At 45.1% G+C, this 11,534-nt stretch overlaps 4 protein-coding genes across 4 annotated transcripts; 2 read left to right on the forward strand and 2 right to left on the reverse strand.

Annotated features, from left to right (window-relative positions):
* Positions 1 to 123: 123 nt before the first annotated feature.
* V1512DRAFT_286322 (SNF2 family N-terminal domain-containing protein) lies at positions 124 to 4,805 on the forward strand. Its single transcript, XM_066918078.1, has 4 exons — positions 124 to 350; positions 408 to 1,303; positions 1,351 to 2,165; positions 2,217 to 4,805. The coding sequence occupies exons 1-4, from the start codon at positions 275 to 277 to the stop codon at positions 4,633 to 4,635; spliced, it is 4,206 nt and encodes a 1,401-aa protein (XP_066771852.1). The 5' UTR covers positions 124 to 274; the 3' UTR covers positions 4,636 to 4,805.
* Positions 4,806 to 5,010: 205 nt separating this feature from the next.
* V1512DRAFT_261998 (ribosome maturation protein) lies at positions 5,011 to 5,560 on the forward strand. Its single transcript, XM_066916175.1, has 2 exons — positions 5,011 to 5,080; positions 5,133 to 5,560. Exons 1-2 carry the CDS (start codon positions 5,072 to 5,074, stop codon positions 5,454 to 5,456), a joined length of 333 nt encoding a protein of 110 aa, XP_066771853.1. The 5' UTR covers positions 5,011 to 5,071; the 3' UTR covers positions 5,457 to 5,560.
* V1512DRAFT_262000 (ribonuclease H-like domain-containing protein) lies at positions 5,485 to 6,409 on the reverse strand. The gene is made up of 2 exons (XM_066916176.1): positions 6,231 to 6,409; positions 5,485 to 6,168 (listed from the first exon to the last, which is right to left on the reverse strand). The coding sequence occupies exons 1-2, from the start codon at positions 6,242 to 6,244 to the stop codon at positions 5,562 to 5,564; spliced, it is 621 nt and encodes a 206-aa protein (XP_066771854.1). The 5' UTR covers positions 6,245 to 6,409; the 3' UTR covers positions 5,485 to 5,561.
* Positions 6,410 to 7,407: 998 nt separating this feature from the next.
* V1512DRAFT_224388 (SNF2 family N-terminal domain-containing protein) lies at positions 7,408 to 11,520 on the reverse strand. The gene is made up of 3 exons (XM_066913784.1): positions 10,834 to 11,520; positions 8,734 to 10,783; positions 7,408 to 8,679 (listed from the first exon to the last, which is right to left on the reverse strand). Exons 1-3 carry the CDS (start codon positions 11,395 to 11,397, stop codon positions 7,583 to 7,585), a joined length of 3,711 nt encoding a protein of 1,236 aa, XP_066771855.1. The 5' UTR covers positions 11,398 to 11,520; the 3' UTR covers positions 7,408 to 7,582.
* Between the last annotated feature and the right edge of the window lie 14 nt (positions 11,521 to 11,534).

An 11,534-nucleotide genomic window follows, 5' to 3' on the forward strand; every position in this document is an offset into this window, starting at 1 on the left:
ACAAAATCTTGGGTTAGCTTATTCTGACGTTCACGATTGGTCGAAACGACACCCTCAAATTATAACCCTAACCCTATATAATGGTAAAAGTGAAGAACCTGTCGCCCAGATTGAATTGCTCAACACATCAGAAAAATACGATTTATTTCGTCATTTGCGCACCCAAAAATACTGAGATTGTTTTCAATTTTTTTGTGCGTAATATTCTGGATTTTGCGCATCGTTTCATGTGTTGATTGGCTAAAATCAGCTACTTGGCATTTTTTATTCGCGAATGGCACCTTCTAGAGTCACTAGAAGTGCTGCTTCCGCTATAAGATCTTCTCCGCCATTAATTTCTGATGAATCAAGTAAGTGGCAATTTGATGAGTACTAAGTGAATTTATATTGATTATTGTTTTTTTTAGATTTAGATCTTACTAAGATTGACAATCAGACGCAACTGACTGATCCTCGACGTGGCAACGAAGCTCAACGAGTCTTACGGCACAAACAAGATCAGATAGAAAGTCCGGGACAGCAACAGCAGTCAAAGTCGAAATTAGACAGCATCAAACGCGAACATCGGCCCGCAAAGCGACAGCAGAGACCTCCAAGCATAGATGCTGACGAAGATATCAAACATGAAGTAGACGACGGGCCATCGCCTAAACGCGCACGACGAATGCGAAATGAGCAGCAGGCAATTGAACAGTCGGAAGAATTGGAGTCGGAGGATGTCAAGCTGGACTCAGACGAAGAGGAGGAGGAGAAGAAACGGCAAAATGGAGACATGATTGAGCATGCGCCTCGGATCAAGCTGAAGTTCACATTGGCTGGCCCAATTATTGGTCAGCCCGCGCATATACCAGAACCAGCTACGCATTCGTCTTTGGATTCATATTTGGATTCATTTAAATCCTTAGATGACGATGTGCCAGAACAAGTTTTTAACAAACGATTAGTCGAAGAAATAGAGCTACGAAACACAATAGACGAAGCAATTGCAGATGGCCGACTTTCGGCTCTTGAACAGCATCAAGACATCGATCAGGCGTCGCTGAGAAAACCGTTCGATGGCCCACGTCAGCATACGCATGGTGACTTCTTGCTTGCACATGCGGTTTATCTTGCTAAGCTTGCTGCGGAGGACCGGCGGGGACATATTTCTCGTGCCAGAAAGGTTGCCGCACTGATTCAGCAGCATTTTAAGAAGCTGTCTGGCGCAGATGAGAAGGAACGCAAGCTGGAGGAGAAGCGGATACGCCAATTGGCAAAGAAGACGGCCGCAGAAGTTAAACGAAAATGGCGTCTGGCCGAAAAGGTGAGTGGTTGCTGTGTTGGCCTGCTATATTATCTAACAACGCTAAGGTTGTCCGGCAAAAACTACTGGCTCATGCTAAGGAACGACAGCGTTTAGCTGGAAAGGAGCAATTAAACTCGATTTTGGATCAGTCTACTCAGCTCCTAGAGGCCCGAAAAGTGCGAATGAAGTCCACTAATGTAGACGACGACGATAACTCTTTATTTGACGAAAGCGAGTCTGATGTGATATTAGACTCTGAGCTGGACTCCTCGTCAGATAATGACTCTTCGTCAGATAATGAGGAGTCGGACGATAACTCTGATGCGCAATCTAATTTATCAGACACACAGTCTGACGTGATTGAGCCTGATACCTTGTACAAGGTTGACAAAACTTTAGAGCTTGACAAAACTTTAGACCTTGAACAAACAAAAATTGAGACAGATTTTAATGCTAGCGAGTTTGAAACTTCAAAGCCGTTAATTGAAGAGATTGCGATTGAAGAAACAGTGAAGAGTGACGTTGAAATGGATGACGCACTAAATAGTGATGCTGATATGAACGACGAGCGAGAGGAAGACATGATGGACGTGGATGAACCGGAAGAGGGCACAGAGGCTGAAGCAACCAACTCGCCTCCCCCTGAACCTGTTACGCCAACACCAGATGTTGCAATAAGCAGCAGAGAACTTTCTATGGTACCTTCCGCTACAGGGGGAAAGACTATAAGCAGTCTGGATGCTGTTGATGCGCCCAAGACCACGGTTCCATTTTTGTTGCGTGGAACATTGCGAGAATATCAACACTCAGGACTGGACTGGCTTGTTGGTCTTTACAACAGTGGTACCAATGGTATTCTTGCAGATGAAATGGGTTTAGGGTATGCTTGAGATTTCAAAGAAATGGTGAAATAAAACTAACGATCCTGCAGGAAAACAATACAGACTATTTCATTACTGTCGTACCTTGCATGTGAGAAGGAGATATGGGGTCCACATTTGATTGTGGTGCCTACAAGTGTTATGCTGAACTGGGAGATGGAGTTTAAGCGGTTTGCTCCTGGTTTCAGGATAATGACTTATTATGGCAATCCTACTCAGCGAAAGGCGAAGCGTCGCGGGTGGAATAGCGATGATGCTTGGGATGTGTGTATTACATCTTACCAACTTGTGATTCACGATCAGATTGCCTTTCGACGCAAGCAGTGGCAATACATGATTCTTGACGAAGCTCACAACATTAAAAATTTTCGATCTCAAAGGTGGCAAGCGCTTCTTAACTTTAAAGCCCATCGAAGATTGTTATTGACAGGTACGCCGTTGCAGAATAATTTAATTGAGTTGTGGTCACTCCTGTATTTCTTGATGCCGTCGTCTAAAGGGTCCTCATCTATGATGGCAAATGGGTTTGCGAGTTTGAGTGATTTTCAGGAGTGGTTTTCGCACCCGGTAGACAAGATGATTGATGGTCAGTATTCGAAAGACGATTCTGAAGCTAGGAACACGATTTCAAAGTTACATAAAGTTCTTCGGCCTTATCTTTTGCGCCGACTGAAAGCAGATGTTGAGAAACAGATGCCCGCAAAGTATGAGCATATTGTGTACTGTAAACTTTCAAAGCGACAAAGATATCTTTACGACGATTTCATGTCGCGAGCCCAGACGAGAGAGACTCTAGCGTCAGGCAATTTTCTGAGCATCATCAACTGTTTGATGCAGTTGCGAAAAGTGTGTAATCACCCTGACTTGTTTGAGGTTCGACCAATAGTGACGTCGTTTGCAATGGAGAGGTCTGTGGCTGCGGACTACGAAATTGAAGAGCTTCTAGTCCGTCGGCGATTGCTTGCTGAATCCGACAGCGGCATTAATCTTGGATTTCTGAATTTGGTGCCGGCACGAAATGAAGGAATGACAACGTTTGAGTCTGAAAGCTTGCGCAAGTTGTGTGCGAATGCGGAAATCAGAGAACGAATTGTTGAGGCCGAGTCTAAACTTGAGCCCGAAGTTGCAATTGATTTTTTATCTGTGAGCGGCTATCGAAAATCAGTTGCTCGGCGGAAATTGATTGAGGAGCTGTCTGAGGTTAGGCAAGAGCTGTACACCAACACGTTCCGGTGCAACCGGTCGGCGGTGTATGGCAGCAACGTTGTCAGAGCTTGTCGGATCAATCTTCCGCGAGACGAGCGAGAGCCGTGGTTGCAGCAGATTCCGTCTGACAAGCTTACTACTTCGATCCGCGAGCGGGCAGAGATTATGAAGGACGCTGTTGAACATTATGGGTGTATCACTCCGAACTGCGTTGCGCTCGACGTTCCGCGGCTGATGTTTAGTCCGATACCGTCCGAAATGTTTTCGGAAGTCCGAGACTGCTACGATAATCCGATGCATCAGGCACAGGTCAAGCTTTCGATTGCGTTTCCAGACAAGCGGTTGTTGCAGTACGACTGCGGCAAGTTGCAGCGGTTAGCTGTTTTGCTTCGTGACCTGACTGCAGGTGGACACCGGGCTTTGATTTTCACACAGATGACAAAGGTGCTGGACATTTTGGAGCAATTTTTGAACATTCATGGGTATCGGTACATGCGACTCGATGGTGCGACTAAGATTGAACAACGACAAATCATGACTGAACGGTTTAATTCAGATCCAAAAATCAGTGTGTTCATTCTGTCTACGCGGTCTGGCGGGTTGGGAATTAACTTGACCGGTGCGGATACTGTTATATTCTACGACTCTGACTGGAATCCTTCGATGGACAAACAATGTCAGGACCGATGTCACCGGATTGGTCAGACTCGGGACGTGCACATTTATCGGTTTGTGAGCGAGTATACTATTGAGTCCAACATTCTCCGCAAGGCGAATCAGAAACGGATGCTTGACGACATTGTGATTCAGGAGGGCGATTTTACGACCGACTACTTTACAAAGCTGTCGCTCAGCGACATGCTCGGGACCGAGACTGCGAACGGCAAGGCTAACGTGAGTCTTGGCCAGCAGGTGCATGGAGTTAAAGGTGGAATTGAACGTGCTCTTGCGCAGGCTGAAGACGCGGATGATGCTGCGGCGGCCACCATTGCGATGGGTGAAAGCCGGGTTGACGTTGATGATTTTGTCGAGCTAGAAAGCGGTGAAGGTGAGACAGGTGCGAGTACGCCAGCTGGGACTCCTTCGCGAGTTTATGGGTCAGATGCGCTGGTCGAAGCTACGCCAGACATCGAAGCTACGCCAGACGTCGAAGAAGAGGAGGAGGAAGAGGAAGAGGAAGAGGAAGAGGAAGAGGAAGAGGATGTTGGTAATGTGGACGATTACATGATACGATTTATTGAGCAGGGATACTACTGGGACTAGTTCTAGTTGTTGCAGTTTACTGGAGTTTGGGGGCGTTCAGAATCGAGTGTACAATATAACTTGTAAATATAGCTTGTGAGTTTAGACCCATTCTCAGCACTATACCCTTAAAATACGTCATTATCAGTATGATATGAGCCGCACACAAATGTTCCCCGGATTCAGGGATTCAACACGAGTTAGCAGAGTAGTAATAAGAGAATGAAAAAATAAAATATATATTTGCTGTTGCTAATTGTAGTTTATTATTGGTTGCTTCACTGTGGAAGAAGAGAGAAGTCGTGGTAACATTGTGTGATCTGCGATAGGAAGTAATGACGTGACGTAGCTTGGCCTGTGACCTAAAGATTAATAATGTCTATATAACCTTGTCAACTCTCTCTTTCCCCTTCCGCAGTCTATAAACAAATTATAAGAGCGTTTCTAATAACTGAAAATGAGTCAAGTACGTGTTGTGATATTATGGTATTGTTCACTGTATTAACTTGTAATTGCAGTTAAAAGTATTCTACAAAGGCGAGTCCGATGATTTTGCAGTCGTGATTACATCACCAGATGAATACAAAAAGTACCTGAAAGATTCCACAGTTCCACTAGTCGATGTCGTGGACGTGTTCAAAGTGTTTGTTACACATAAATCAGGATTCCAAGGCATACTCGACGAGGCGTCGCGGGCGTCGCTGGAAAACGAGTTTGGAACAAAAAATATAGATGATGTCATTGTTAAGATCTTGAAAGAGGGCGAGTTTCAGGAACAGCGGTATGCTGGTCGGTCATACGATTCAAAAAATGACTCGATCGGAGCAAGAGTCGCGCATTAACTGAACTGTAAAGCAATAGAAATCATGTGTTCATAATTGTACTCATTTTTTTAAGCTCGTAATAAGCAAAGTTCATTAAAATGCATAGTAACGCAGAATACAAGATTATCGTCTGCCCGCACCTTGATTGGCTAAACGATCAGCAGCCTCGTTTCCAGGCTCACCGTTGTGGGCTGCAACGTGTTCGAACGTAGTCGATTTTCCTGATCTCTCGCGATGTCCAATCTCGGTCAGAACGTCTTTGATTATGTCCTGGTTTGCGACCGGCTCCCCTCTCGCGTTCTTCCATCCGTTGTCTTGCCAGTTCTTGGACCAGTCGGTGACTGAGTTTTTCGCGTACATAGAGTCAGTCTTCACGGTAACGTGGTCATCGTTACGAGTAATCTTTAATGCATCGCGAATAGCACTCAACTCGGCTCGCTGATTGGTTTGAACATCCCCATCCAAACTTCTAGACACATTACGGCTATCATTCTCGCCAAAGTAAACGCCCACACCTCCACGTGCTCCATTTCGGCCATTGCCCAAAGCTGAGCCGTCGGTATACACCACGGTCGGACTTGCTGGTGATGTTGCAATCGATCCTGATGAGGTTGATCGAGATGAGTACCCACCACCACTACCAGAGTATCCAGAATATCCGCTCGAGTCACTGTATCCTCCTAAAGAAGATCCTGCAAACAGGTAATTAGACGATGGTGCACTAGACTGACTAGATCCTCCGTTAGCAAACCGACTGGCCTCTTCATAAGTGCTAAAAGACTTATAGCTAGCATTAGAGTATCCATTCACTTGCTCTCGAGCTTCTCCCCAGTTCAAGTATACGCCTTCCTGGCGCCCATTTGCAACCGCGTAGTACTTCTGTCCTCCTCTCGCCATTGTGTCCTGATTTTCTAATTCAAAGAGTATTTCATCAATTACGTGCAACTCGATCTTTCGCAAATACTAAATAAGCTAAGATATGTCACGTGATATATTTAGGCCGGGTAAAAGTTTCCGTCATTTAGCTTTCCGGATCGTCGATTATATATATATATATATATATATATTCGCATGATAGATGACCGGTTGCCTAAATGCAAATTTGTCAGGCTCCCAGCATTGCTATTTTCGGCCTCTACGTGCTTGGAAGTGAAAATTCTATAAGTTCGAGGTCATTGATGATGGCCTGAATTGTAGCCAGATGACCATATGCGTTTGTTCTTTGAGCGTGTTATGAATTTAGTTCAGCCGCTTGAGTGTCTGTCTGTCTGTACGGGGATCGGGATCCTCAGAGCGTTTGACACCATGCGCCTAACAACTATATTTACATTAGCGACACCTTTTGATGAGATTCCCGGTTGATAAGATGTCAGGCAATCTAGAACGTCTGAAGTATTTACTTTTGTCGACTTCAGTGTTTAGGAAGCCCACACACTTTCGCACATCCATTTGATATAGTTTCGCGCATTGAACCAAGTGGCAATACTCTCGTGTGCCCTTTCTCGATTGGAAAAGCGTAATTCTTCACCTGTTTGTTTTTTTTCATTGATGACGTTGAAATCGGCTAATCTCGCATTCCAGTCGTGACAGAAATCATACATGGTAAAAGTACAAAGAGCCGCATCTTGTGCGGGATGTCTGTGCGCCTGCGATTTATATGAAATTGAACCACAATTTTATTAGCTAATTGAATATCACACACAAAATTAATACGATCTGATTAAAATATTCAAAAAATAACATATTTGTTTTATTAATATAGACCACGGAAAAATTAAAATCCAGAGGTTCCCGTAAAGTAGCACTGAATTGCGCATGATGATTTTGTTTTTCTACTCAATATATTAGGAATTGTGCAAAATTGCATCAATAAAATTACCAGAATATGTTTTATCCGTTGCAGAGACAGTTCAGTAGTTAGGGCCCTTATATTACAACTCAAATGTCGCATCGATTATTTTATAGATATGCATTTATTTGTATTGCGAAATAAGTTGAATAGATCGGACAGAACGAGGTGACATGCAGTGTCAGCTCAATCTCATAATTTCGAATCTTTCAATCATAAAATCATTTCCTATTCAATAGCACCAATCTATCAATACAGTTTCCTCTAACTATACACCCTGTTATACAATCCTATATTACAACCCACGAATCAATTGCTGGTATACAAACGACGACGTACCCTCATCATCATCTACAATATCATCGCTTAGGTAAGCCTTTGCACTAGAACTACTAGCACTCGGCGTGGCGCTCGCGGTTTCTAGCGCCATTGGGCTTGGCGTTGCACGTGACGTCGAAGCTGCCCGTCGCAAAACTGAACGTGACTCACAATGCGCAAACATTGGCTGCCGGCCGACTGAATTCGCAATAGGTGAAGTTGCCGCCGCGGTCAACGGCCCCACAATGGCAGCTGGTTTGAGAACCGGAGAGGATACTTGTGATGGAGCATCTGCATCAGACTTTGAACCAGACAGGCCAGTCTCGCGCAAATCAGTTGCCAATTCCTCTTCATCTTCTTCATCAGTGCTATCTAAGCCGTCCTGCTCAACTTTATCATCTGGAACAATGAAGCCGTCTAACGAGCTGTCGTCATCTTCGTCTTCTTCCTCATTTTCTTCCCGCTGTTCTTTTCTAATAACTTCTCTCGCTTTCTTGCGTCGCTCCCGTTGCCTCCTTCTCTCACCCGGATTCATCAGCGCGGCTGGTGCGTTTTGCTTTCGCTGGTCGGTTGACGTCAACAACCTCTCAATATCAGCCAAACGGGCTTCCTTGCTCTTGACTGTCTTGACCCCGTCGTTCAGCGCCCGCTCAACAATCTCGACCTTGCTTGCTTGAATGTCAATCACTCGCTGTTCAATAGAGTTTTCCATTACAAGTCGAAACACGTTCACAGGTCTGGTCTGTCCAAGTCGATAACATCGGTCAATCGCTTGTCGTTCCTGAGCAGTGTTCCACCATAAATCAGACATGATCACCTGACTCGCGGCAACAAGATTCAACCCGGTGGAGGACACAGCGAGCGACGCAAGCATCACTGTCACCTTTTTGTTGGTGTTGAGCTTAACAATTGACGAGTCTCGCTCAGGTACAGACATTTTGCCGTCAATTCGAGTATACCCAATACCAAGCATTATAAGACGATTTTCAATCACATTCAAAAACGATGTCCACTGTGAAAACAACAAAGTCTTAACCGGCGCATCATTCGAGTCCATGTTTGCCTGATGCGTAGCTAGAACAACATCAGATCCCTTTCTATTCAAAATTGTCACAGAAAAAAACTTACTGGTAATGATTTTCATGATGGCTTCAATTTTACTGCTTGAACCATCTTCAACCGTGACTTCATTCCTGTCTTCGTCCGCCGGCGCAATCAACGATCTCGTGTCCTTGAGCTCGGCACGGCACATTGGACAGCTACCGTGCACTTTGATGACCTCTTCGATGCACTCTAGTCCAAACACGTGCTTACACAAAGTAATGCGTGGATTATGCAAACGTTCGTAGCAAATCGGGCACTCTTCATCGTTCTCTAGAGCAGTCTGCAGCAGCAATTGAAGCGCCATAATGTTGTCGCATGTCGCCTCAACAACTTCCTTGCTCGCAATATCCGCAATCCCTTTAAGTCGCTTACCACACAAACCCTTGTAATTGCACACCTGACGGAGACGAAGCAACGCCTCAAGCAAAAAAATGTACCTCTTGCTACCCTCACTGCCACTTGCATTGCGATAACTCTGCATCACACCTTGCGCCTCCCGTTCCATAACATCATATACCACCCGTTCGGCAACAGTCCATTTGATTGTATGCATGTACTCATTCAGCGGCGGTAAATTCAAGTTCACAATCTTGTCCATCGACTTAAGTCTACGCAAGCAGATTGACATCATCAATGCCTGCAATCGGGTTTCTGAACCACCATTCTTGATATTGAACCCGTGCGTGATTACTCGATCGAACACTACCTTTTCAGCAAGACCGCCGGACATATTAAAGAATCGCACGAGGGAGTATAGATCCGACAGACTGTTGACAATCGGCGTGCCTGTCAGAGCCCAGCGTGAGTAAGCATTTATTCGAGCAACACCAAGCGCGATCTTTGTGCGTGGGTTCCGTATGATATGCGCTTCGTCTAAAATCACACGCCGCCAAACGTTACCAATAAGGCGCATGTTTTTTGGCGTTCTATTTCTAGGATTAGGCTTCTCTGGATCCTCTAACATCTCCAATTCCCTTTGTTCCTTCGTCACACCTCCGTAGGAAGTGATAACAACGTCATAATTGGCGAAGTTCACGTCAGGATGCTTTCCTTGTCCGTGAAAAACCAAAACTTTCATCTTATGTTCGGAATCAACGTGAGCCGCAATCTGGCCTGACCAGTTCGACATCAACCCAACCGGACATAGAATCAAAGTTGGCTTACCAACGTATTCAGTCGGCGTAGTGTCAGCCTTAATTAGACTACTCTCGACTGCGTCTTTGGGGTCGGTGCTGATTAAGGAGATAAGCTGGATAGTCTTACCAAGACCCATATCATCTGCCAGTACACCGCCGCTAAACAACTCCGGGTCTCGAGCTGACATACTGGTTAAGCTGTTCCAATATCTATCACCTCCATTGTGAACCCAGAACTGAGTAGGACTATTTCTCTTTTTAGACAGTTGAGGATGCTCATGCTGAATTAACCAGCCAAGGCCTTGAAGCTGATAGTCCAGCATTTTTGTGGAAACCCGTGTAGGCTGTATGGCTTTCGGCAATTGCTTCAGCGTCTCTTCGGTATGACCATATCTAGCAGTAGACATACCGCGGTCAGACGACTCTCCAATGACAGTGTTACCTTGCAAAGCATCCAGACTCATGCTGGCAGCACCCTGTGCCGAGTCAAAAAATGGATTACCTATTTGCCAAGATGCAAGTTCTGCATGATGAAAACTACTCCCGTCTTCAACCACCTGGATAGGTGAAGATCCAAAGCCAATCGCCCCCCGTGTTGTTGTATTGTATAAATCATCTGTGTCAAGCGCGGGTCCAGACACTAACGGGCCAACTGGTTTTCTACTCTTCGAAGGTATCACCCCAATTCTGTTTCTTACAAATTCGATGTTCAAGTCAACCAACAATGCAGGGGATGTGTAAAGCTCGATCCGCAAATTACAGTCAAACTCACCCTGTATTCCGTGCATGATGCCTTTCAGCAACAGTTTGTGGGAATCAACAAACGGAGCTAGTTTTGTTGCAATCTCGCGTGGCAAATGCCCAATCTGCTGGTTTGTAGGCGTCATGACCTTCATAGAATTTCTATCATAGGCGTTATTGTCTCTTTCCAAATTAACCTAAAATGTCAATTAAACGGGGTGTGCTATAACAAGGTCTTGATACTTACGCGTCCGTCAGATGGTGGAGTTACTTGGTAATAACGCAAGCCAACAACTTTAGTATCGATGTAACCTGTAAGAGTGTTCAAGAGTGAGCTCTGTACGGCCTGTTTATTGTTGCCGGTATTTTTTGCCATCTGAAGCGTCGAAGGCGAGAAGTAGTTGCTATTCGATACATGCGAACTGGCAGGTCTCGATTTCGCAGGTGAAATCGCTACTAGCTGTGTATCTGCGTCTTCATCATCACTCAAGAGACTAATCAGTTCAGGTGGATCGTCCTCGATCTCAATAACCTGTGGTCTTTGACGCTTATGGCTCCCAAACGTTGACCGATCGAACATGGTACTAAACTCACGTTTCGACGAACTTGATGACGGAGATGCCATAGAGCCAATCGTATTCATAACACTGGACAGAGGACGTGTGTTTGGAGTAGTGGTTGATGACATTGAAGAAACCGTAAATGGAGACGAATCGTGAATAGAAGACGAGCGAGAAAAAGGCGAACCGGAGCCACTCGCGACAAAATCGTTAGATTCGTTTGATGGTGCGCGAGATGTGAATCTATCCATAAAATTGAGCCGTTGAAAGTGCAGCAGAATTGTACACCGTTGACTTCAGCTACACGATGTCCTGCTCATCTTCGAAACGCACAAGGTTTCGTTTTTACATAGCCCTAACCCTCACTTATATTGTACGTGATACATTG

The sequence above is a fragment of the Lipomyces arxii genome (genome assembly GCF_038497795.1).
Source record: "Lipomyces arxii strain Phaff 12-163 unplaced genomic scaffold V1512scaffold_6, whole genome shotgun sequence".
In the NCBI taxonomy this organism is placed as follows: domain Eukaryota; kingdom Fungi; phylum Ascomycota; class Lipomycetes; order Lipomycetales; family Lipomycetaceae; genus Lipomyces; species Lipomyces arxii.